Raw genomic sequence first — 27,032 nt, forward strand, 5'->3', positions numbered from 1 at the left:
ACGTCACCCGCGGAGCACGGATAATAATTCGATTCGGCTTTGTTTTCCTGAAGACAGCTGGTCTCGGATTTACGATCGATACGTTGCGGTCGCGATTTACGAGCATTTTCCAACGTAATATCCTTAGATTTATGATCGATGCACGTGCGGTATAATTTATCACGACGGAAGGATAATTCTCAATCATTTCCCCATCTTGACGTCGACGAAGGATGTCGAAACTCAATTTCGCTGAAGAGCGAAAAAAACAAAAGAGTGAATAATCAAATAAGAACTACAAATTGTAAAATAAATTGCTCAATTTACGTATGTACCATAGCGTTTCCAAAGTCGTGCTTCGTCATTCATATTTTCTTTGTGTCTAGTCTAGATGCTCAGGTATAAACATCTAAACAATTTTTTATAAGGTCAACCTATAATAATGATCAGACAATTTTTTTATAAGGTCAAGTCATAATAATAACATAAATTATGATTGTTTGGTGTTTATCACAATATCATTATCCATGATATCAAAATTATAATATTCGCATGCATAAATAAAAAAATTATTTACAGAATAATTAAAGCGAATGCGCCAAAAAATTATTGCATGCTTTGTCGGGACATAAATTGTATTTTAGAATAACCGCTCGAATTGACTACTAGGAACGTAAATTATTAAGAAAATACATATTGCTAGACTGTTTCGTGGTGAATAACGTTTTCCAATAAATTATCGACCATTGCATGACAGAAATGTGTCGTCCCACTTCACATGCCTTTCAATCTGTGTCAATCGTCTCGCACGCGTTACATAGTTTTTCCACTGGACTTATTTAGCCATCGGAATCGGAATATTGATTACCGATAATGATGCGTGCTGTAGCGGAAACTGGCCACGACGCGACAAAAAGATTCATCGAATTCATCGTGTGACACGTTGTCCGCTTTTTCTCCCATAGAGCTTTCGTCCGACACGATCTGGTCACCATAGCGTCGAATCAGGGCACACGGAAGGAACGAGCTTTATTTTTGTTTTCCGATCTCCTCGTCATCACCAGCATCAAGCGCAGGAGCGGCACGATAAGAAAACCATCAACGTAAGCAAGATTATTAGAGAAATATACTTATATATAAAAAATAAAATTCTTTTTAGCGGGGTGCGATAAAAAGTGTTCTTTTGAATTTATTTGTTTAAGTCAAACTTATTTTATTTGACGTTTTAGTAGAAAAAAATTTAATACATAAACATGTGGAAACATTCTGCATTACCAAACATCTATTTAAAACTTTCTTAAAATAATTGTAATGCATTCAATTACTCTTATTTAAAACACTAAGCATAATGCAAATAAGAGAAATGAATATAAAAGCAGTACTTTCTAGTTATTGTTTAAATAATAAAGTAATTGCTCAGTATATTGCGTTGCATTACGAATTTTAATATAAATCATTTATATATATTATATATAAAATTTATGTTTTTATATACATATAAAGATAAATAGTTTTTAATAGAAATATTGTTGTGACAATAAAAATACAAAAGAAATGAAAATTCACAGAAGCACGTGTCCGAACAGCCTGGTCGGTCTGCTCGACGCAAACAAGTACAAAATGCTGATGCGGATCTCACTGGATGATCTCGAAGTGATGAAAGGTATTGTAGAGACATCGATAATATATTACTCATCGTTCGAGCCTGAGAGATTATCCTAAAATCGTTTTCAGCCAAAGACGAGAATTTAAGACGAATGGTACGCGAAGTGGATTATCTCCGAGAAGATTGCACGAAGTTGACTCAGCTGCAGGAACTCGCCGCGACTTTGCATGGTGCCAAGCAGCAGTTGGAAGACCTTATCAAGGATATGCTGAGTCAGGCCCAACGGCAATTGGCGGAAAGAAACGCGGCGCATTCGCAGTTGGCTTGCTTGGAACTTACACTTAATACTCAGTAAGCGTGCCTCTCCGAAATTAAACAGGATAAATAAACATATAGTGAAGAGCTTAGGGGATCGATGATGATAAAATATATTGATGTAGTTCTTGCGACTACTCGAGCTCTTAGTTGCTGCAAATTCTTATTATAAAATGAATCAAAAATATATAAGGTGTTTATATCTTTATTTTACAATTTATATATACGGTCAAATTATAGGAAATTGATGGCGATAAATAAGTTTAGCTTGATGTGAGGTATTAATGGAAACGAGCTTCATCTAATTTTGCAAAATTAATATCGTGAAATCCTTTGATCGTTGTCGAAGGATCGTTTCCGATCACGTTTCCGTCACACGTGCTAAATATTGGATCCCTAAATCATGATGATTCGATCGCGGTCGCAACGTGCCTCACATTACTGTGTATTTTGTTTGCAGAGCCGGGATCGAGAATATATCCGTCATGTTCGCGAAGCCTGACAAGCGTGCGAGCTGGGAGGAGAGTTTTAATGAAGCCAAACAGAAGCTCGGTGAGTAATATTACCTAGTCTTTGATGTCAAGCATTCCACGTTGAAAAAGCTACATCTGATAAAAGTTGATTTTTTGATATTAATACACCTAAAAATAATCCTTTTATTATATCATTCGATAGAGTAATATAATTGATATATCGAAGATTTTACAAATAGATGAATAATTTAATCAATCACAATTACCTTTTTCGAACTTTCACACAAAAGCAATACCTATGATATAAATAAAATATTTAACGAAGAGTTGAATAAATGAATGAATGAAGAGGTATGTAAAACTTAAATTATGATTTAGAAATATATAAACGTTTTGTTTAACAAAGTTTTAATTAAGCCAACTTATACATCAAATTGAATTCCAAATCTTTTGTAACTTGTAAATGTAGGTTGAAGCATAGACACATTCATATAAGACATATCCACATATAAATCTTCCACCTTTAAATCTGTTACGTACCCTTTATTTTTCATTTAAAAGTAAACTTGCAAGAAAATTTCAAGTACTTTTTCTTTATGTGTGCAGCACTATCGGCTGACAGGAGACCGTGTCCTGAATTCGTGGGGCCTCTGCCCATCAGGAAAACGCGAGCGGGCCTCCAGTTCACTTGCGCGGCGCCGACATTGGCGAACGGGCAGGGATCGAAGGATGTCTGGGTCTGCAACAGTGACGGTTACGTCGGTCAGGTGTGCGTACTGAGTCTAAGCCCAGAACCACCTCAAGTAACGTCGTGCAATGGAGTTTGCAACGCCAGGATACTCTGCGTCGCTGGAATACCTGCGTGTACGCCTGGGTAAGATTGACGAGAACAGATGCGTAAAGAAGTTTGACATTACCACGAGATATAATTGAATAGCTAACTAGGTGGAGGGAAGTACGCGAACACACGGTTTTAAATTTATTAAAAATTATTTGTCTTTTCAGCTCAAACTCGTGCACGTCGAACAACAGTCCGTTTGCTAACAGCAAGAGTGGTATAAGTATATCGGTGCAAGACGTGGATGCCAGCGGCGGTAACATACAGTTAGACAGGTAATATTTCTTCTGCAGCTTCTAGCGACTGACGCGTAAATAATGATATCCGAAACTTGGCAATATTAAGTGGTTCATAATTGAGTATGATTTATTGATAATGGCGAATATTAATAATGGCCACATTACTCCTGATCGGGTTAAACATAAATATCTGGAACATTGATTTATCCAGTAATGTATCTTATATTTAAATTTATAATTCAACATATTTATTTAAATTAAATATTAATTATTAAACTGAAGTACAGTTAACGGTCATGAAATTTCTTTAAAATCAGAGTAATTGGAATTTGCATAGAAGGCTGCCACGCAGGAACGTTTTATTTAGTTTAATGTTATTTCTGTTTAATATTTATCTTTGCTCGCACATTTTGCAGTAGCTCGAGCTCCGACGATTCGGACTCGGACGACATTCCATGTGCAGACACGAGCAGCGTAACGCTGAGCGGCGACGTATCGAGTATCGACAATACTATCACGGAGGAGGATACGAATCAGCCTACCATGTGGCTGGGAACCGAGGATGGCTGCATCCATGTATATAACTGCAACGACAACATTCGTATCAAGAAGAACAAAGTGAAGATACAGCACGGCAGCAGCGTGCATTGCATCATGTAAGTCGTTTTGTGATCTATTTTATTACTACAAAGGAATAGGGATGTTTTCTTTTCCACGCTTTATTCTAAACTCTCACGATATTTCTTCGTGATTTCAGATATTTAGATAACAAGGTGTTCGTCTCTCTTGCCAACGGAGATATCACCGTTTACGTTCGGGACCATAGTACGTGCCGACTTTTGACATTCTTTTTCGTAATTAGTAACAAAATAGTCTGTGAGCACGACAAAATTATTTTTACTTTGTTCTTCTTTGTCCTTCTTTTCTTTTTTCTTTTTTTTTCTTATAGTCAGTGGATGGAACACTCCGGATCCAACGACGGTGTCCGTCGGGACGGTAGCGTCACCGGTGACCAAAATGCTGTCCGTCTCCGGGAAACTTTGGTGCGGATGTCACAACAGCGTTAAAGTTTTGAATACCCACACTCTGGACATCGAGCACACATTCGCCGTGAGCAGCGACACGAGCCGCGCCGTTTCCTGTATGGCAAACTCTGGCGGTTTAGGTGTTTGGATTTCCTTACACAATAGCGCTGTGCTGAGGTTTTTCCATTCCGGTACATACGAGTGCCTAACCGATATCAACATCGCGCCAGCTGTTACCAAAATGCTTGCCAGTAAGTTTCAAATCTTGAATAATTAGAAACTCGGGTTAGATTAGTAGAAAAATTTAAAGAAACAATTAAAAAAAAATAATTTAAAATGATAAAATTTTATATAGATCTCAAATTTAGGATTTCGTAAACTTTCTATTAATTTAAAACTGCCTCTTCTAATTGAGACTAGGACTTAATTTTTATATAAATTGTAAGTATTAAGTTAATTTAAAACAATAAATATAAAATATTAAGATATTAAAATAGAAATAGATGTGTGACACACCTTTCAAACTTGTTGAATTGCGTCTGAACTTGATTACCCGAATGATAGAGACGATAAAGACGAGTTCTCATCGAGAGACAAGCTTCGGCACTTATTTTAACGGAAGCTTTAAACTTGTTGCAGGTTGCGATGACATAATTCGGCAGCACAAGGCTGCGTGTCTCAGGGTCACCGCACTATTGGCTTGCAACGAATTGCTTTGGATCGGCACGAGCGCTGGCGTGCTGCTCACCGTGCCAATTCCCCATATAAAGCCATCTACTCAGAGGATGTCGCAGCCGCCGATCGTAACTGGTGCGTATTGACGTCATATTCTAGCGCCTGTGTCGTTATTATTGCCTCGCGATATAATTAGAAAGCTGGCCGACACCCCAAATCTCGCGCGATCTTCGTCTACGTGGAAGGATACAGAAGCGATCGATCAATGTCATGTTTCTTTTTTTTTATCGCGTTAAAATACGTACGTACAACATATACGTACATAACGTGTGTGTGTGTGTGTGTGTGTGTGTGTGTGTGTGTGTGTATTTTATGTGTGTGTATTTTATGTGTGTGTGTGTTAATTATTATCAAAATTTATTGTATTGTATATTTTATATATACACACCCTGTATATTATTTTGTCAGACGAATATTAATATCTTTATACGTATGTTTGCATTTTGGCATACGTCAAGTGGAAATAAATCGATCCTATAAAGGTTTTCCTGGAAACAAACTGCATGAGAAATTATATTTGCATAACTAATTTGATTAAAATTATGGCCAAAGATTTTAGAAACTCGGCAAATTTTGCTATGAAATTTACACGCTACTTCTCTATCTCTACGTTCACTAAAGCTTTACATTAAATAATCTTTATCAAATTAAATATTTAATAAAATTATGATGTTCTATACAGGAATTCCTCACGGACACACAGGACACGTGCGTTTTCTCACCTGTGTGGAAACACCGAATCCCTCGAAACCGGATCCTCGTCCAAAGGTGAATCGTTATTCATTAAAATCGAACAAAACGCAACAGAACAACATCAATCGCGGTAAACTCCTGGTGATATCCGGCGGAGACGGTTATGAAGACTTCCGTGGACCTCAAGCATCCGCTGAGTTGCAAGCTGGTCGCGAAGACTCCACAAACCATTTACTGTTGTGGAAAGTGTGATACGATATGGCACGACCCCAGGTAAAAGATACAAGTCCCCGATAAAAAATATTTAAAAAATATTATTGTAAAATTTGATTTAAAATAGGTCAAATATACACAATATATCAATTATACACATTATTTTATATCGCTGTTGCGTGTACAAAGAAGAACAGATTAAATGATAAAACTTACGTCATAAAGAAACACGAAACAAAATTATTCTTTTTCTTTTCTGCAGATCACTTATTTGAAAACAATATTTAAAGTACAGTTTTTTTTCTCACAAGACAATTTTATAATTTTTTGTCTTGATTTTATTATAATTTGCTATTGCGCATTAAATTTTCTTAATATTTTATTAATATCGTACGCTAAATAAAAGTTTTTCATCATGCTGAACAAGGTTCAGGATGATGCAGTAATCATTTTACTTCTAGTAAGTATGTATTATTTTATAAAAATTTTAATTATGAAATTTATCTATATCCCGTAGAATTTAAAGTGTATGATTTATTTATGTTTGTTGCACATGTATTTCCTGTAGCAACAATTTTATTTTATTATATCAATTTTATATACGATAAAATATTTTTTATTTCTTTCTTATATATTTTTATATAAAAATTTTTGTTCTTTAATACAATAAGATTCTTCTATTTATTGAAATCTATACATGTCATTGTTGAAAACACGTTTTTACTTAATGCGACAAAATATTGGAACAAAAAATAATTTTATTTTGTCGCAAAAAGTAAACTGAATGCCCAATATAATCGTATCACTATTTTTTATTTATTTAAATTAATTGAATTTGCCTGTTATTAATATCTAATCTATTATTATAACATTTAAATGATTATAGATTCATGGTTAAAAGTTGATAATTTATCAATCAAATTATACATATAGCACGAAGAGAAGATATTAATAGGTATAAAAGAAGATATCTCGACATTTTTTTATTATAACACAGTAAACTTACAATTAGTAATTTTAAACACTATTATGTATACAATTACACACTAGTACGAATATTAATAGATTTAGATTAGTCAAACTTTCTCTAGACAGATCTTAGTTGAGCATGTTTAATCTATGTGGATGTACGTATATAGACACTGTAAATAAATAGTTGAAGGGGGGAATGTAATGAAGATCATCTACATTGCAGGCAAGGGTCGCGGTAAATGAAAACCGGCATGACACGCCGTGGGAATCGTTGTACGCGCAGCACGCAGGCAGACGTTGCCGTCGTCTGATCGTGGCCGATCAGAACACATCGGCGCGTCGGGTTTTCAGGGAACGCGGGCGGGTTCTCTGGTTGGTATTAGCTGAGTGGATCAAGAGTAAGATGCGAGAAGTGCACTGCTCTCAAGACGTAAGGAAATATCGATTGCAGCTCGCGCGGGAGTCCGACCGATCGAAGACGGTCATGGACCTGTCTTAGTCATCGTTGCGCGATTTATAAGTGGATTTGTAATTTCCCGATCATGATGAGTTACGTCGGTCTGGTGCAAGATCGTTTACCAATGACGAGTGCTTGATGACCGTGGGATTTTGCTTCCTCGATTACATATCCGAAATTATTTGGAGATTAACATATAATAAAACAATTATTATATTTAAATCTGAACGTTTGTATTATTTTCTCTCTATATTGTAAATTGTTCAATTATTAGCAATATGCGTTTGCATTAAATAATCACGATTGAAAAAAAATGTGTATATTTATCTCGAGTTGCCTTATATTTGCGATATTTACATGTATTTGAAAATGTTAACTTCTTGTAAATTGAGCACATGCCTTTGGTAAATCATTAATACCGGACGAATCGCGAGATCGCGAATTTTCTGTTGGAAATGGTAGGATCTGATCCTTGATGTAATTCTCGATGTCGATGTATGCTTTGATATCGATTCGCTATATACGAAGATATATATAGTCTTGAAAGTGGCCCACACGTTAAGTTAACAGATTCCAAAACAACACAAAGGTCCAAAGAACGTGTATAAGAACGTCTACGAAATTTATAAAAATGAAACCTGCTTTTCTTTAAGTAGGGTCTTTACGATACTTTTTAGATGTTTGTCTCGTTTGGATTTGATCCGTGCGTGTATTTTTTTAGCTGCACTTTCTAACATCTTACGTTTAAAATGGGGAAAAAATATAGTTGAATTTTTAAGAAAAAGAGTGTTAGGAGAAAATTGTCGAAAAATGTAGAAAGTGTAACTAACAATAAATGTAACAGATCTTCTATTTCAGACCGGATTATGATCAGGTAAAATTATCGACGCTGAGAAATCGACGGGACTTGACTGGACGTCAAATCGAGCTTAATATATGTGTACATGTATCCAACTCTGGCCTACATCAATTAGCAGATATAGAGAGATATATATATTTCTTACAAATACTGAAGTGCCAAAAAAAAGAAAAAGGGAAAAAAAAGAAAATGAATTTCTCTTCCCCGTTCATCAATTGACTGCGAAAGTACTGATGTACTTCATTATTTCCAGTACATGGTATAATGTAACTCGATGTGTTCGTGTTAATTGTTTAAGAGTTTATCGAGTTTGTGTACATCAAAAAATAGACGGATTTATTTATTTGAAGGAAACGAGAAATAAAGAAATTTGAAGCTTTTACGTATTAGAGGTGACTGTTTATATTTTATCTATGCGCGCGCGCGTGAAGGTGTACATATGTATGCGTGCGTATGTGTGTGGACTTCATTATCTTCTAATTAAAACTACAAGTCAGTAAAAACAAATTTACAATTGCAAGCTAATAGAAGTGCCAATAATTATTCTGTCACGAAGTTGCCATCAAGTTGTACATCTTCCTTTTTTTAGGCGCTGTTTTTAGAAAAATCATTATTCCAATATCAGAAATCTGCTATTTTACAACTTAACTGTGATGGATGTTAAAGCACAATTGTACTTTCAAAAATTAGCTTTTTCCACAATATATTTGATTTAATTAAACTATATTAAATAAAGAATCTTTGATGACAAATAGTGTTTGATCAACAATTCTTCTGGATATGATTACTTGTCTATTTATTTTCTTGAATTGTTTAAGAATTATTATATAATTTATAATGAGAAAAGTATTATAAAGTTAATTTAAGAAGAATTCTAAAAGGATCGTACATTACTGTTGTATAATGATTTGGTCGTTTATATTCTCCGCATCTACAAGACTTTGCAATCAATGTCGTGCTGAATAATGCAGTAATTTAAAAGCACATTTAATTCAAGATGGATTCGATAATGAGCTTGAGGTGCATTTAATAATATTATGAATTATTAATTATACAAGCGTTCGAAGAATGCATTGCTATTTTGATAGAAATGTGCGACATTGATTGTCACAAGTCCGCAAGTGATTTAAATAATTAACCATGTAATAAACATACAACATACCAGACAATAATTAATTGATAATGAATCGAGATAACTGTATACGAGACCAAACGAAGTGTATGTAGTCATTAGTGTTTTGACATCCTTTGTTGTCATGAAAATGCGATTAGTGCAATGGTCAAACACTTATTCCGATTCCGTGCGAACGCAGTGACTTACATATGGCGTTGTGGATTTTATCAGTATTTAATTTGTTACGATATAAAAATAAATTGATTCGAGTGAGAAGAATACTATCCATAATTAAATTGATAAAATGGTTATTGAATATATGTATTTTAAAACGGAAGTAAATTTGTTGTCACATTATACAATTTTGGCTTTCATGCCTTATTACTATTTCGTTATATTTAAAACAAACAAATCTTTTTAGATAAAGGAATGTGGTATTTGCAATTTTATGGTCTTTCCATGCTGTTATTTGCCAATTCTATTTAATGTACATATGTCAGTTGTAATGTTCAAACTAGAATTTTGAATGCACTTGTTTGTTGCATAAAAACGATATTTTTGTCAGAAAGATATTATCAAATTATATAAATTTTTGTCAAATTAATACAAACCAAAATATATGTATATGTACATTTGTGAATGATATATAATAGTCGAATGTAACTTCGATTTCCAAAAAATCAAGCTCCAAGCTTCAAAATATGCAGAAACATCGCAGAAAGTGAGAAGAAATGTTATAGTAATTGCGTTTTTAACTATAAAATTAACTATAAAATTAACTATTTTCAAGTCAAAAGTAAATAATATTAAAAGACGTCATTCTCTCTTTTATATAATACAAATTAATAATATTAAATATAACAAAAACAATTTTTTTTATTAGCAGCAACAGTTAAATATCCGACTGCAAATCATATTTTTAATGTTTTAGCGAAGAAATGTTGACATATATTATGTCTCTCTATCCGAATATTTATATACTTCATCTTTTATATATTACAAGTAAGTAAATAACATATGGATCAACGCAAATGCAATCACAATAACATTCTGTTACATTCTGTATAGGCAAAATGTATACATATTTTAGTTAAACTTGCATTTGAGATATGTATATTTCTTCCAAACGACTCGACTTTTTGACGGTGAATAACTTATTTTTAACATTGTCAGTAACTAACAGCGAGTTACCTGCCGATATAATTGTACTTGTATTACTTGTATAACTTCATTCGATCCTTGATTTATCTCGCGCTGCGCTTCGCCATTTCGATCATTATAATATATCGGGTAGCGCGACGTGACGATATTTTAGATATTCTGCACAGAGAGTGCGAAGCATATGTTTGCATTCTATTCTTTTTGTACACGAGAATAGTCGTGGGTGTATGTTTGTCCTGGATGGAGAACGGAAGGTGAGTCGTGATCTAGATAATTTCGGATTAACGTTTATTTGAAAGTTGTTAAACGCGCAAGTGTTACGCGACGTTGCGCGGTATACATAAAATACATTAACATATGTATGTATGATATTATGTACAAATAACGATATTCGTTTAAAATAAAGTCGTTTACAAATATACTGACAACATTCCTACGCTCTAGGTTGCAATTGCACACACAATACGGCATATAGTATATAAGAGGTATGTAGAATAGACTTCTCTCTTATGGTACATTGCGTCCAAGATTCGACAATATTTTAAATACATGTGATTGACATAAATCTTTAAAAAATTATCTTTTTATTTTATATTCTAAACTAAACTTATATGTAAGAACGTATATGAACTTTATATCTCGTAAACTTTTCTGCATTTTCTTTTCAAAATCCTTCATAATATTGAGATTTATATTTGTATTCTATATATTTTGAATTTTTAGTATTAAAAAAATATTTCTTAATCAGGCATGGTTACACTTTGGTTTTCGGCGCTTAATTGGATTACGTCATTCATTCTCGCGCTCTCGTTACTGACTAGAAGCTTACGTATATAAACAAACATATTCAAGCAGTATATATCATATTTCTTATTTACAAATAAAAATTCTCTTTTTTAAATCAAATTTTGATCAAATTTTTCGTGTACAAAATATCAACATCACTTTCACTTGCCTCATGCAAATGAACGGAGTCAATCAAAAATTGGTCGAATGTCTCCCCAGTTTCGAAGCGATTCAAATGCTTACATGCGGATTACATCGTGATTTTTCAATCGCTTTAGGAAGATCATTCGCATAAGCCGATCTCAGAGAGATGCTGTAACCAGATGCGAATCGTGCTCTTCGCTGACAGGGGTCGATGGAGCCTCAGTGATCGGCGTGGGTGGATCCCCGGTGCTACATTGGTGATCCGTCGTACCTGTTGCACAAAATAGTTTTTATGACAATGCTATAAATTTTATTTTTACTTTGGTTTTTATCTCCCAACAGCTATAATCTTATTTTTCCAACTTTATTTAATTCGTTGTATTTTATTTTTTACTACAACGATCTTATAAAGTTGATAATTAATATTTACTTTATATAAGTAATTTTAATCTATATAAATCTTTTTTGTTAATACAATTGTTGCGGCATGAATAAAAATACGTAAGGCATTATATTTAATTTTTAATCATTCATATATTGTCTCACCTGTAAAAGAATTGGAGCGGCTTCGATCCGGCCAGCAGATCCTACAGAGGGGCTTCAACAATCGAAATCTTGGCCGTGGCACTCGCAAAAGTACGTAAATATATGGATCCAGGGTAAAGTGAATGCATAAAAGAATATCGGCTACGACATGGAAGATGCGAATGCATTTCCGTACAGTGACCGCCGTTTTAGGTAACTGCAGCGCGAATTGAGCCAATGGAATAGAAATCTAGATAAGGAAATAAAAACAATTTAGCAATTTAGAGTTTAATATTAAATTAAACTAATAAAAATTTGATTTAATTATTGCAGATAAAATATTACAAAGAAAAATCTTCAAGAATAGAGAGATGCATTTGTGTGTGCAACTATTATTAAATCTTTTTTTTACAAAAATTTTTATAAATAAAATAGATTATATATATAAATATATATAACAATAACGTTCCTAATTTATTGAAAAAAATATTTGTTGAATCTATTTATTTTGCGAATTAATTTTCTCTGCGCGTAAAGTTTTTCGTCACTTGGCAAAACCGTCAACAGGATGAAATCACTTCAGAGACGAATAGAATATTGGCTCGCGGATGTCTCGATGGCTTGTACGTGAAACTATTCTCAAATATCCATCATTTACCCTCGACCTTCAGTTATAGCGGAAGCGCGCGATATTTTTGTACTGGTTAGATGTAATAAATAATAATGATTATTATTTCCTGCAAGAAGATGCTCACTCTAAGTCAATCAATTTATTTAAAAATACAATGTAACTATTTACGTTCTATCAGACTATTTATTTGATATTAATATACTCTTCACATTATCTACTTATTACTAGTAATCGTATTGTTATTATATTTCCTGCTATTTCTCTTTCTTCTTATTATCATTATTACTTATAATTAGAAAATTGTAGCAACAGTTTATATATTTATATTTAGTAATTTTTTCATTTTTTATCTTTAAATAAAATCTTCTTTAAAAAAAAATCTTCTCGATAAAAACATTTTTTATGTCATCGAATGACATATGAAAGCGTCGAGAATCATTTTGTTATAAAAATCTTTCATCTCTTCTTTCATCTCAATGCTATCAAGATTAAAATGGACGAGCATAAACGTCGTAAATATAACATTCGACTAAAACAACACTTTGCAGGCAAATCACATGCAGGCAAATGTCATGGACGCTACACTATCGAACTCCTGGATCGGAACTGCCGAAAGTAGAATCTCGTGACAAAAATTTCTCAAGGCTACATGCTATAGTTACGACGAGTAATGTACTAGTATGTGAAAAGGAACTTGTATTTCTACCAAGGACTTCCCTCTTAACTTATACAAGAGAGGAAAAATGATAACCATCCTTCATGGGAATTACGTAACGATCTTCATTCTACGATTCGATACTGTTTACTGTCTAAAGATAGACATCAACCTACATCTATTACCTGAAACCTTCAACCAATCCTTACTGCATGCATAAGACACGTAAAAGATCGATTGAATTGATCTGTTTCCTTTTTTTGCTTTGACTGCTATTTTATTACTTTTATCTGTTAGAGTCTGATGATATAGATAATCGTTTATGAAATGGAAGGACACATCAATGAATGTGTATGATATATATTCATGCTTTTTCTAAATATAAAAGAATGATAAGAAACAGGAAAATACTTTAAAAGAATAAAAGAAAGTTAATATTATTTTATTACATTAGGTTTTTTACTTGATAAGATAAAATCTATTTTCTGTAATTTATTATCTTATTGTATTTCTTATCATTATTTTACTTTTTACATTAATTATTTATATTTTATATTAATTATTTATTAATTGCTTTTTTACCCAGTTTATTATAAATTTAAGCTATAATACGTAATTATAATTAAGTCGATAAATTTACCATTTGTGGCATCCAGCAGATAACGAATGATATCGATAATACAGCCATAAGCCTTGCGAATGCTCTTTCTTCAGTCGTAGCAACCATTTCCGGTTGATTTACTGGTCTGGCTACGGTCAGCAAAGGTTTCGCTCTTGATGAAGCTCTGGAGATTCTCCTAAGGGCGATTGTACGACGACTCAATTTACTCAAGGCCCTAGAAACCGCCAAGTTGCACCAGACAATGGACAAACACAAAAGAGTACCTATAATTAAAAAAAAATTTAATATTTATTAGTCTGAAAATAATTCTTTTACAATTGGATCTTTTTTGCTAACCGGAAACATAATTATAATTATATTTATAGCAATTATTATATTTAAATGTTGATGTGTTTATAGTATAATTAACGAAAGAAACTAATCTACAAAATAAATAATGTTATATTTTGTTAATTATCAATAATTCTCTTTTTTTATTATCTTCTCATCTATGCTTACCAAAAACGAACCATACATAAGCATAAGCGATATCACTCGGCTCGGTAGCCTCTCGGTAACGCATGCATTGTTCGCCTTTATAATATAATCCGAAGCCCATAACTGGAAGACTAGTCATTGCCAATGCGACCAACCAAAGCGCCAACATACAACGCACAATTACCGGATACGTCACCTGCTGGAAGATACATGCGTGTCATCCATTAAGATATCGAGATACGACGATGCGGGTATCGACTCCTTGCTGAACTTTTGATTACGATAGCTATACAAATTGAAGAAACCGGGAAAAACCGGCTTCGGTGTAATTTATTTTGCCACAGACAAAAAAAAAAGGATACAAAAACTACCCAGCCGGAACGCCGACGTCTATAGACGTCGAATTGACATCTTATAGATGTCGATTCGACATCTATCGACATCTATAGACGTCGAAAAGACGCTAGCATTCCGGCTGGGTAGTAATCTTCATTTATAAATTTGTTTACAAACTTTTAGTCATTTTTGTTTCTATTTGTAAATCTGGAGAAATAATTTCATCTCTTCTTTGTAAAGAAATATTTCTTAAGAAAATTAAATGCAATCTTTCATGAATAAGAAATGTTATTAAATGTGCGTTAAGCCTTAAGCTCAAATCGCTAATATTGAGTCTTAGGCCGGTATTCATAATCAGATCTTATTTCAAGACCGTCTTAAGTAATATCTTAAGATGCTAATACGGCTCTGTGATTGGTTAATGACATCTTAAGATTGTACGTAAGATGGTCTTAAATATAAGAACCGACTATGAATACCGGCCTTAGACATTCATCTATATAGATTAAGAATTTTCTATGTATTTAAATAATACAGGTATAAATTATAGACCATAATATATATTATAGAATTATAATAATTTTCTGGAAAAATCAAATTTGATGTGTCAGATTTATATCTCAGATATCTTCTTCTTTAACAACCATGTAGATTTTTTAAATTGAAATCATTAGATTAAATTCCTAAGGGAAACTTTTGAATTTATTATCTCCCGATACTCGCATAAATCTTCTATGTTACATGATCTGGATTTATGCGCTCGCCAATTCTTTACTCTTCAGAGGCCTTTTGGAAAGGATAGAATTTTATCAAAGAACCAAGAAAAAACCAAGATATCAAATAAAGACCGATAATCTAATTATCACCAAATGATAATTCGTCCAATTTTATCATGTATTGTAACATGCGGTCTCATGACACATGACAACCAGGATAAGATGAAAATATACTGATGTCTAAAGTTTTGTTAAGTATTTATAAGTAGATCAACATGCGAAAAATATACGTTCGTGACGCCTTGTTTTGAACTACGAACCACGTCGTTCAAAGCATTCCGAGAACATCGTTCCGCGTAAAATCTTACAAAATTCTCAAAAGGGCAATTGTCTCTTAAAATCAATGAAAACGGTATTTGTATCAAATTAAATCGTCCAAGATTGACCAGAAATCATGCTGGCGCCTGATAAATCTATCGATTCTTCGTATGCGGCTTTATATCAGTTTTGCATGATCCGTGCGTAGAGTGATATCTCGGAACTATATCGCAATCGAAAACATGACCTATTTATTAGTCTTTTAATATATTTAAGAATAATCTTTTTATGTATTTATAAATTTAAAAACTTATTAATCTACAATCTACTATTTTCGTGTTTTTATGAACAAACATAGATTTAAATAACGCGCGTTGCAAATTATTACTTTAATTTAATAGCATTTCCCTAGAATGGAGAATATTTCGAATTATAGGTGGGGTTTTCTTGGAAAAAATAATATTTGATGAAGGGCGACATAACTGTAGCGGTAATCATCTCCAATTACTTGCAATCTTGGATACTGCGTCTGAATAAGATGATCACGCTGTGTAAATTGACGTCAGCTTCCATCGTTCCGCGATCAATACTTCCTCAATTAATGATCGTGAAATTATTCGAATTTATTAATTTGCCGAAACGGCATTTCCTTGTAGTCTTAGTACTCCTATATCAACACGCAGTTGTATTTCAAACAAAAATAGATTTCTAACTTCGTCGATCAATCGTTCTCCCTCCTTTTATTCCATCTTTATGGTAAAATACGATCGTTCTATAAGCGTCTGTCTTAGCTTTGGAGTGGCACACGTGTATAAATTTTCTCACACGCGTCAGTTTGTTCGGATTAAACGAAACCATGTCGTAAATTATAACGTGCGATTTACTTTGGTAACACGCTTAGTGCGTTAACTTATGGTCACAATAAATATAAAAGAGAATCCGTTTCTCTAATAGATTACACACGATCGCACAATTTCTTTATTTTCTTTATTTAATTTGCGTAAAGAAATTAACTAATTCATTTCTTTTCTGTATAAAAAATTATCTGCAATTTGTAAGTACATCACCATTACTATATTATCTTAAACTTAGGCTTACCTTTTGGTAAACAAAGGGTCTCGTCAAAGCTAACCACCTCTCTGCCGCCATGACGATGGCGACGCAGCCGCTGAAGAGACCAAAAAGTCGCCAGACTACCCGCAGGGAACAAAATATTCTTGTGGATGTCACACCGTCCGCATAAATTGTAACATACATCTGTACCAACATCCCCAATAACGCCACAAGATCGTTGGTTGCCAGACAACGCAGCATCAACAGGTGCTTGCGATTTCTTCTCTGAAATGAAACAAATTTATTCATTCTATTATTTTTTACTATGAGGAGGGTAACACACTTTTCGCTAAAACAACATTAAGTTGACAAAAACATATTTTTGCTATTATGTAATAGAGAAATATATTTTTTATATGAAATTATTTATATTAAATAATTTATTAATAAAATATTGATAAATTTGTATTTAACAAAAAAAAACAATTATTTTTTACCAAACCAGCAATTTATTATAACGTTCACATATACGATGTTTTGACTGTTGTTTTTGGTCCTTCTCACTTTAAAAATAAAGCGAAATCATAAATACAAAGGAACACAGATATCAAACCATAAACTAAAAGGAAAGGATCGGTACCTATGTCATAAACTTAAAAATAGCTGCTCGAAGCATCTTATTAGTTACGAATTTTTTCCCGGAAATTTATATCTAAAAGATAAATTAAAAATTAGTCAGAATGATAACACCAAAAAGTTTTTAGATATGAATTTCCGGGAAAAAATTTGTAACTATTAATAAGATGATCCGAGCTATTTTTAACTTTATGACATAGGTACCGATTCTTTCCTTTTTGTTTATGGCTTGATATCTGTGTCTCTTCATATTTATGATTTCGCTATTTATTTTTAGAATGTAGAATTGATAAGGACCAAAAACAATGATCAAAACTTTATATGTGAACGTTATAATAAATTGTCAGTGTGGTCGAAATAAATTGTTTTTCTTGTTAATCACTACTGACGAAGAAAATAATTACTTCGGTTTATTTGTATTTGTTTGTTTATTAAAATATATTTAATATAATTTTATATTTATTGAAAACTGTTCTACAAAGAAAAATCGTAAAACGTTCTAATAGTATTATATATAGAAAAGGTTTAACTTTTTGTCGGTGGAATCAAGTTTGGATCGATCATTGGACTTAATATACCATCAGTGATCAAACATTAAAAAAAGCATTTTTATTTGTTTCGCGTAATCAATATTTGGATTTAATTAAATGGCATTATTCTCAAAGATATTCCTAATAATATATTAAGATCTTAATTTAACTAACCCAGCTAAAAAGAAAATATATTAAATTTGTGTATATTTAAAAAAAAAATACTTTAATAATAGAAATATAATAAGTAAGTCTTTTATTAGATATACTTTCAATTATAAACTACAAAAAAATTTATTTTGAGAAAAATGGCATTATAATTTATGTAATATATAATTTCTTTAATATTTGTTTTATTAATAACAGTTATTACAATATATTACAAAAACTCATTAATTAATACATTATAATAAGCATATCTACTATAAAAATTATATTAATTAATATGAAATAAGATCATTTATCAGTTTATTTATATTAATAAGCTGAGAAAATCTTGTGAATTACCTTGTCCCGATGGAAAAGTATTACCAGGGCAGACACGTTACCAATGACACCGGTTATGTAGACGAGGGTCAATATAAGCTGAGATACAAAAGTTACATGTCTCTTTCGCGCAACACTTGTCCCTATGTTAGTCATCATCATCGTCTTATTAAACACAAAAGTTGATAAAGTATCGTTCTGCCAGTTATCCGCCAACATGATTGCGATATGTAGTTTTAGGAAGATACGTGGTTTTCGGGACTTTCCGCTTATTTTTTGTTTCCTCAATTTCGTCGAAGAACTTAATGTGACTTATCTTAATGTGACGTAAAGCGTTACTATAATGAAGTATAGTATCCAGTATGCAGTCACAATGGCCTGACTTTACCAATGCAGACAACTGACATTCACATCAACTATAATCCGATGTAAATCATCCGTAACTTCTTTTTAAAATATGTCGATTTCAATTCTTACTTTTCTCATGCGTGATTATTTTTGTTCAGTTTAAAATATTAGCATCAATCGTATTGTATAATCACACTTATGTATATATATATATTTTTTTATAATATATATATATTTTTTCAAGTTTATATAGATTGGCACTATGGATCCAAAGAAGATGGATAGAAATTTCTTCTGTCATCTACAGAATGCTCATTACATTACGTTTACGCAGTCTCAGTTCGTTGCACTTTTGTCTTCGCGTTCTAAAAGGTATACAATAACTTTTTATTGCTACTTGTATAAAAATTCTTGTATAATGATTCTTGCATGTTCAATATTTTTTTGCAATATTTGCAGCAACGTTTTCAAGAAGAATAATTAAAATAGGATCAACAAGATATTCTACATGTCTGCAAAAGTATAATAATTTATAATAGTTACTACATACTAATTGCAGAAGATGAAAACCGGACTTTAAACGCAATTAATGACAATTAATGACAAAGATAATTAATTCTGGGGAAAAGATTAAAATTGAGAAGGCTCTGAGAGAATTGTGGATATCGCAATTAAAACTTCTTAACAATGAAGGATTATAATATGATAGAAAGATTTTAAAGCTTATTAATCACAAAGCTATTAAAGCAATCTAAAGATTAAGATTACAAAAATTTTAAATGTTTGACAATATTATTTCTAATAGTTTAGTTTTATAACGAAATTTTATAGTGTAATATTTACGCACAGCGTGAAAATTCCGAACAGTTGTATTCACAGCCAATTTTAACACTTTTACGATACAGTTATTGTAAAAATCTCAAAATATTTTGAGATTCTATAATTCCTCGAATTTTTTCTAATAGAGATATTAACGCGGAGGAAATTGCAAGTTTAGAAAATCGCAGCCTTTTCTCAGTAAATTCAATCCTCGAAGCTCTTCCAATTATTCGCCGTCTCATCTGAGATTCTTCAAGACGATAATCTTGCACGGTTTCGCTTGAATCGTTGTCTATTAATCCGGACTTTTAATCCGATTTTCGTATCGATAAGCAACGCCGATCACCCGTCGCGCTCTTCTCGTCGCAGGAAATCCTGGAGAGCCAACGATCGACGACGCGAACTTGCGAATCTTTCGATTGAAAATAGATAGAAACGAGAATTTCAGAGGATATCAAGAGATTCCTTCGATGAGTGGAGTCATCGCTTGACTGATCGTACCCACGCGGTAGGATCCAGTTTTGTTTACTCCCGAAGACCGACTTAATCGTATTGGCGCCTGCGCGGAGTTTTCAAGAGTAATCGTCCAGAGAAGTCATCCATCATATATTTATTAATAAAATTCATCAGAAGCGTCACCGACGCAAACGTTAGATCAGAGTACACAATTTAATTAAATTATTATACAATTATTTTCACGAAATTGTTTGCGTGCTATTTTAGTTTTGATAAGTTTTAGAATGCACGATATTATTTTATCGAAAATAATTGTGTCAAAATTTTAATTTTATATCTTCTATTAATAGCAACTAGTAAGAAGACGATATACTAAAATCATTTAAGTGAGTAAACAGTTTGCCTTTCGGTGGATGTCTCGCAAACGGATTCAAGCAAATTCCAATTCGTTGGCATGCGGATAATTATGAATAATGTATGTTACACGTACTTTTTTGTATACAAGACGACGCACCAGTCAATAAATAATTTCAAGCACGGAAACGATAATGCGCTAAACAAACGATGCAGAACACAATGAAATGCATTCCTAGCAAGGAATGGCAATAAACTTTGCGCGGATCTGTCAATATCTCGGTGCAATCCAACTGTGATAACGATAGAAAGAAATATATCTAGTTTTGATTATCAGTCAAGAATTAATTTGTTAATTTCAATAAATGTTGATAGAAGAATTTTTTAACAAAATACGTGTTAAATAATCTGACAAATAAATGAGCATTGCAGATCAACTGCATATAATTATGGAGTCCCGCTATATAAAGATCACGACAAAATTAAAATACTAAAAGATAAAGAAATCAAGTTTGTTTTAGTAAAATTTATGCATCTACACATCTACGATGTCATAATAAATTTTTAATTTTCTCAAGTAATTTCGATTTAGTCACTTCTTCTTCTCTTCTTGTTATTTTCCTTCGATATTTTGAACATATTACTGTCTGATTTGATGACTTATTTTAATTGGTTCACATTATATCAATTTATTTGATTTTGTAAGATTTGTCTTTTTTTTTAATATCTTATATTACTTATTTCTTATATCATTACAATGCTTATGTAAATGTTGCTAAATTTTTGGGATTACCAGAAATATATCGGTATCCTATAATCATTAAACACTGTTAAAACAAAGGTCATTATGTTATCTTTATGCTATTCATGGAGTGGTTATTATTAAACTAAGTACGCATATTACACGAGATTTCACAGCTCATGAAAATATCATGCGGTGGAAACCAGTATAAACGGTATCATTTACATTGTGAAGTGTTGATCAGTTTATTGATGTTATCGCAAAGATTTTAGTGTCTGCTTTAATCCTCCAGTGTAATATTTCAATAAAGAAGACTAATAATGTATCTTAATGTACTTTTATTTGCAGCGATGAATATTCTAATTAAATTTCTTTCTTGTCTTAGATTACAATATCTCAATATAATCCAGAAAAAGACTTGTACAAAAAATAAAAAAAATTACGAATCAAAATAAAGCGAAATGATAAATTCTTAATATAAGGCTTTTAATAAAAATTGTTTAATATGCAGTAAGTAAATTTTTAGATTTTATAAAAAGTAATAAAAAATTATAAAATAAAGCACTTATATAAAACCGTAAATGATAAAACAAGAAATATAAACATTGTTAAAAATATTCTTACGATAATTCTTATTTCTTGTTATAAAGCAATTCTTTTCTCATACAATTACTAACAATTTGTCGTGAGACGTTAACAGCGCGAACGAATCATTTGTATTCTTGCGAGCCAGAATGTGCTGCTTAAACTCAAGGTTCATCTTTACATGGTGAGCCATAAACATACAATGGTCGATACTGAAGCTAACGAGGAAATTAATTTAAATAATGCAGTTGCAATTGGTGCCATTCTTGCATAACAATCATTTAAAGTGTGATGCACACAACAATTTTATGATCTGGCAAAATTATTTTTATTTTCTATCACTGATATAACAATCAACATTAAACTATTGAATTATTTATACAATAAGTAGATGGTAACTATACAGACTTATACATAATTTTTAATTGTTATAAAAAAGATATTTTTTTAAATACTCTTTATTTTTGACCTACATATGTCTCGCAGATTATATTAAATTAAAATAAATTATGAAAGAGAATCAAATTAAATTGTTATTTATTACACAACATCAGCGATCATTATTACAATAAATTTAACAATATGCACAAATATTCCAATTCAAATGTAAGGAATAAACAAAAAATTAGATAGAAGAAACAAACAAAAAATTTTTAATAATAATAGTTAAATTAAATTCGCCCAGATCGGTTTTAACATTTTTTTTTTATTAAGCGGTATCCATAATTAATGTAGAGAATCTAAGCCGATTTTTAGTACTTTTTGAATTAAAAAAAAACCTAAATTTGAGAAAGTTATAGCTTGCTAAAGTTTCTTTGATGACAGCAACTTCAAAAAATTTTGCATATAAGGTATGACGTCACAGCACATTTTCGTGTACTATATTTTCTTCAATTTTGAAGATATTGCAAAAATTCAAAAAGTTTACAAAGAAAGTATGCCATGACCTATTAGACCGCTTGATAAAAAAAATTTATGTTAAAACCGAATTCTAATGCATGCTGCTTGCGTAAAAAACTCTCTTTGCTGTAGACAAACTGATGGTTTCCCAGATGTCGGAGTTTTCCATATAAGTCATCATTCATCCGACAACAATGCATTTTGCAGTTTCTATTGTTTCTAATACACAAAGGCATTAGAAACTGAAACTAAATCGAAATGGGCCTGCAGTCGTGCAGTTCATGTGTTGGACATGTTACTTTAGAAATGAGAGAGAAACAAGAGAAAGAAAGAGAGCGCACGATAGTTGTGCTCCTCCCTCGATATAATCCGAAGATATAATTCTTTATGTGTTTCTTAAGCCTCTTGCACACACAATGCTAGGCAACAGGCAATAGGCACAGAATTTCCAACGTGACGAAAACTCTGTGTCTATTGCCTGTGTCACTGTTTATTCTGCATTTATACATGATTTCTGATTTCTATTCTCTGTTCCTATTGCCTGTTGCCTAGCATTGTGCAAGGGGCTTTACATGTAAGACGCATACAAAATTATTCTAAAGAATTTAGGCATTTTATCAAATAAAATTTGACGTAACAAATTTTATGTAATAATGTTATATATAAATGTACTCTATTTTGATAGTTATATCGAGGGATTTGTACTTTCTAAAGAATAAAAAAATCTACTTTTTATATTTCCTAAAAATATAATGTCTGGAGAATGTTTTAAGATTGAAAACTTCGCAAAATTAACAGAGTTATAAAGCAGCATTTCTTTTTCATTTTTTTCATCTTTCTTCTTTTTCTTTTCTTTGTTGGAGAGAAAGAGAAAAAAGATGAACAATGCAAGAAGTTCATCTGAAAAGAACAGGCCTATTCATAAAGTTATTTATTATTTTTCTCCCCATGGCGCTGAATTGTTCCATAGATACACGTCAAGGATAATGGATATCACAGTGTGGACACAGAGTTATCGTCTGGGGGCTGCGGTGTTGACGCGCACAAGACATCGCTCGGGCTCTTGTCCTCCAAGAGGGGTGTGTGCGCACGATCCTCGTCTGCATACGGCTTAGGTGAACGCGGCGGCGTGTTCACTTGTTCAGCACCATCTAAACTGTCGTCCAATGTATGTATTGCATTTAAATCGACATTTTTCTCGAATGCGGCCTTATAATTACCTGGTGTAAGCGATATAGCCATGGGATTATTCTTATTGACAATCGTCCTGCTCCAATTCGGATGAGCCATCCAGCATCACCCATTCGTCGTCGAGAGGCGATTTGTCTGCTGCAACAACCGCCGATGCGGATTCCTGTTCGTTCAGCTTGATATGAACGCACTCGCTCTCGAAATCAGTGTCCGATTCGAACTGTGCGTGCTGAGGAGGTTTAGCCAAAAAAACTTTATTGATGCTATTATCCATACTATTCATAGCATCAATGAGTTCCTTCTCGATCTGTGTTTGGCATATAATTTCGTCGTAATCGGTATTTCCCAGGCGCCGTATTCTCCTGCCTTCCAAAACGATTTTTGTAAACAAATTTGTATTTGAAAAGGGCCCCAGGGTCTCCGTATTTGCATTCGTGTGCTGTTCCGTGTCTGAACGTGCTTCGTTGGCCTCAGACGATTGCGCGCAGTGCCGCTTAACCGGGAAGAACTTGTACTCGTACTCGTGCTCGTCCGCGTCCGAATCCTCGTCGTCGCTCGCCATTATCTCTACTTGCGACTTGTCATCGTCCACAACGGTATGCGTGCCAGGAGTCTCGACACGCGCTTCATCGTCGTCACCGTGGTCATGCAGCATTTCTTCGTCCGCGTCGCAAACGTCTCTGTCACTCGGTCGGACACGATTGTTTACGTCACCATCGTTCACTATCGAGTCTACTGGGCAGACGTTGACATTGTCGCTGTTAGAATAATCGTTGTCATTCCTGTCGTTATCGCTGCTGTGCTTCTCTGCTTCCACCGGTGACTTTTCGCTCTCAAGGGAGAGATCGAGCGACGACGATGAGGCGAGAAAGTTGTTATCGCGCACATCCTCGTCGTCGTCGTCGTTGTCGTCGTCGTCGTCGTCGTTGTCGTCGTCGTCGTCGTCGTCGTCGTCGTCGTCGTCGTCGTCGTCATCGTCGTCGTCGTCGTCGACGTCGTCGTCGTTGTCGTCGTCGACCACAACGGTATGCGTGCCAGGAGTCTCGACACGCGCTTCATCGTCGTCACCGTGGTCATGCAGCATTTCTTCGTCCGCGTCGCAAACGTCTCTGTCACTCGGTCGGACACGATTGTTTACGTCACCATCGTTCACTATCGAGTCTACTGGGCAGACATTGACATTGTCGCTGTTAGAATAATTGTTGTCATTCCTGTCGTTATCGCTGCTGTGCTTCTCTGCTTCCACCGGTGACTTTTCGCTCTCAAGGGAGAGATCGAGCGACGACGATGAGGCGAGAAAGTTGTTATCGCGCACATCTTCGTCGTCGTCGTCGTCGTCGTCGTCGTCGTCGTCGTCGACGTCGTCGTCGTCGTCGTCGTCGTCGTCGTCGTCGACGTCGTCGTCGTCGTCGTTGTCGTCGTCGACGTCGTCGTCGTCGTCGTCGTCGTCGTCGTCGTCGTCGTCGTCGTCGTCGCCGTCGCGCAGCAATCGCAGACCACTGTCGACAACTTGTTCTGTCTTGCGCAGCAATCTCCGAATTTTGTCGGACGGGTCTCGAACATCTTTGTTATTCGATTGAACATCACGATTGTCTACGTCGTCATCGTCTACTACCGAATCCACCGAGCAGACATTCGCATTGTCACTGTTAAAATAATCGTTGTCATTCCTGTCGTCGCTGCTGTGTTCCTCTGCCTTCACCGGCGACTTTTCGCTCTCGGGGGAGAGATCGAGCGACGACGATGAGGCGAGAAAGTTGTTATCGTGCACATCCTCGTCGTCGTCGTCGTCATCGTCGTCGTCGTCGCGCAGCAATCGCAGACCACTGTCGACAACTTGTTCTGTCTTGCGCAGCAATCGCCGAATTTTGTCGGGCGGGTCTCGAACATCTTTGTTATTCGATTGGACATCACGATTGTCTACGTTGTCATCGTCTACTACCGAATCCACCGGGCAGGCATTCGCATTGTCGCTATTAGAATAAACAAATGTATAATAAGGCTCTGAATAAAAACAAGTTAAGAAATAATGGGCTATGAGAGCCGACGCAAGATCAGGGCGAATCATATTATATCTCCCGGTAATAAATAAAATAAAACATCGTTCTAATGTTTAAGCAAATCCATTGATTTCTCTTGGTGCGGCCGTATGTTCGGCGATACGTGTTTGTTTGTTTCTTAACTATTATACGTTCGTGTGTTCTTGATGAGATCACGGCGTGCGCTTTGAACTCACATTCATGGTTGAGATGCCAACACACACACATCGCTCTCCAGATGGGGAATAGGTATAAATTCCATCAGAGACGTTTGAGCGCGGTTCGCGTAGCACGCAGTAAGTTATTCATAATTTCCATCTATTATAATGATCCTAATAGTTACTGCATTCTGTAGTTCTGTCGGGCCACAGTTTGCTGCCTTTCGTCTCCTTCTTTGGTTCCCGCTGTCGAGTGCTGCGCGGATGCTTGTCGGACATACGCGCCGTAATACTTATATACCTCCATAGAGATCTGAACGCGCACCTGACGTTCGCGAATTCTAATATCTGCGCTTACGTTTCGCGTTAGCCCATTGCGTTACCATTGTATGCGTGCATAATAACTTTGTACATAGCCCATTGCGATACCATCATATATGCGTGCATATTAACTTTTTATAAATCATATTTATGAGTCACTGAAAAAAGCCCGATTTAGGGCCGAAACGTTTGAATTTTAATGTATTGACTAACAAGGAAACCTCGCGAACTCGAAAATTCTGATTTTAATAAAACTTCCCACACATGTAGGGGGAGTAAAAAGATGAATTTAGATATTTTTTGTAGCTGCCCAAAAACGGTTTTAAGGGGTGAAACCACTCCTCATTATGTAGAGCGGTTTTTACTTTTCTCGATATATCTGGAAAAATTTTTGAGATATCAAAAAATGTTTCTTATAAAAGTTTTATAGTAAAATCTCCTCTATTCAACAACATTAATAATATTTTGTAAAAATAATTTTTTAAACAAAATTTTGATTAAAAATTAGAAATTTTTTTTTTTCAA

At 33.9% G+C, this 27,032-nt stretch overlaps 2 protein-coding genes across 8 annotated transcripts in view; one reads left to right on the forward strand and one right to left on the reverse strand.

Moving 5' to 3' along the window:
• LOC139817905 (rho guanine nucleotide exchange factor 17) overlaps positions 1-11,098 on the forward strand; it is a 55,391-nt gene extending 44,293 nt beyond the window's left edge. Inside the window, exons 14-26 of one of the 4 annotated variants that reach the window (XR_011733335.1) lie at positions 945-1,082; positions 1,548-1,642; positions 1,714-1,936; positions 2,361-2,452; positions 2,980-3,247; positions 3,379-3,486; positions 3,867-4,106; positions 4,208-4,275; positions 4,400-4,726; positions 5,112-5,285; positions 5,893-6,176; positions 6,544-6,576; positions 7,312-11,098. Coding sequence is in view for 2 of the 4 variants with exons in the window: in XM_071786185.1 (XP_071642286.1) it covers positions 945-1,082; positions 1,548-1,642; positions 1,714-1,936; positions 2,361-2,452; positions 2,980-3,247; positions 3,379-3,486; positions 3,867-4,106; positions 4,208-4,275; positions 4,400-4,726; positions 5,112-5,285; positions 5,893-6,155 (1,996 nt within the window). In the remaining 2 variants the exon portion in view is untranslated. The remainder of the gene's footprint in view (positions 1-944; positions 1,083-1,547; positions 1,643-1,713; positions 1,937-2,360; positions 2,453-2,979; positions 3,248-3,378; positions 3,487-3,866; positions 4,107-4,207; positions 4,276-4,399; positions 4,727-5,111; positions 5,286-5,892; positions 6,177-6,543; positions 6,577-7,311) is intronic. The other 3 variants (XR_011733337.1, XM_071786185.1, XM_071786202.1) reach the window with 3 other exon arrangements.
• LOC139817949 (prostaglandin E2 receptor EP3 subtype) lies at positions 10,951-20,260 on the reverse strand. Of its 4 annotated transcripts, none has more exons than XM_071786303.1 (7): positions 19,790-20,260; positions 18,616-19,010; positions 16,988-17,227; positions 14,541-14,718; positions 14,061-14,305; positions 12,156-12,384; positions 10,951-11,880 (listed from the first exon to the last, which is right to left on the reverse strand). In XM_071786303.1, the coding sequence occupies exons 2-7, from the start codon at positions 18,811-18,813 to the stop codon at positions 11,768-11,770; spliced, it is 1,203 nt and encodes a 400-aa protein (XP_071642404.1). In that variant the 5' UTR covers positions 18,814-19,010; positions 19,790-20,260; the 3' UTR covers positions 10,951-11,767. The 4 variants fall into 4 exon arrangements, with proteins under 4 accessions (XP_071642404.1, XP_071642411.1, XP_071642395.1 ...); XM_071786310.1 differs by having other exon boundaries at positions 14,541-14,715; positions 18,616-19,307; XM_071786294.1 differs by having other exon boundaries at positions 18,616-19,307.
• Positions 20,261-27,032: the final 6,772 nt, after the last annotated feature.

Source organism: Temnothorax longispinosus, chromosome 1 (assembly GCF_030848805.1).
Source record: "Temnothorax longispinosus isolate EJ_2023e chromosome 1, Tlon_JGU_v1, whole genome shotgun sequence".
NCBI classification, from domain to species: domain Eukaryota; kingdom Metazoa; phylum Arthropoda; class Insecta; order Hymenoptera; family Formicidae; genus Temnothorax; species Temnothorax longispinosus.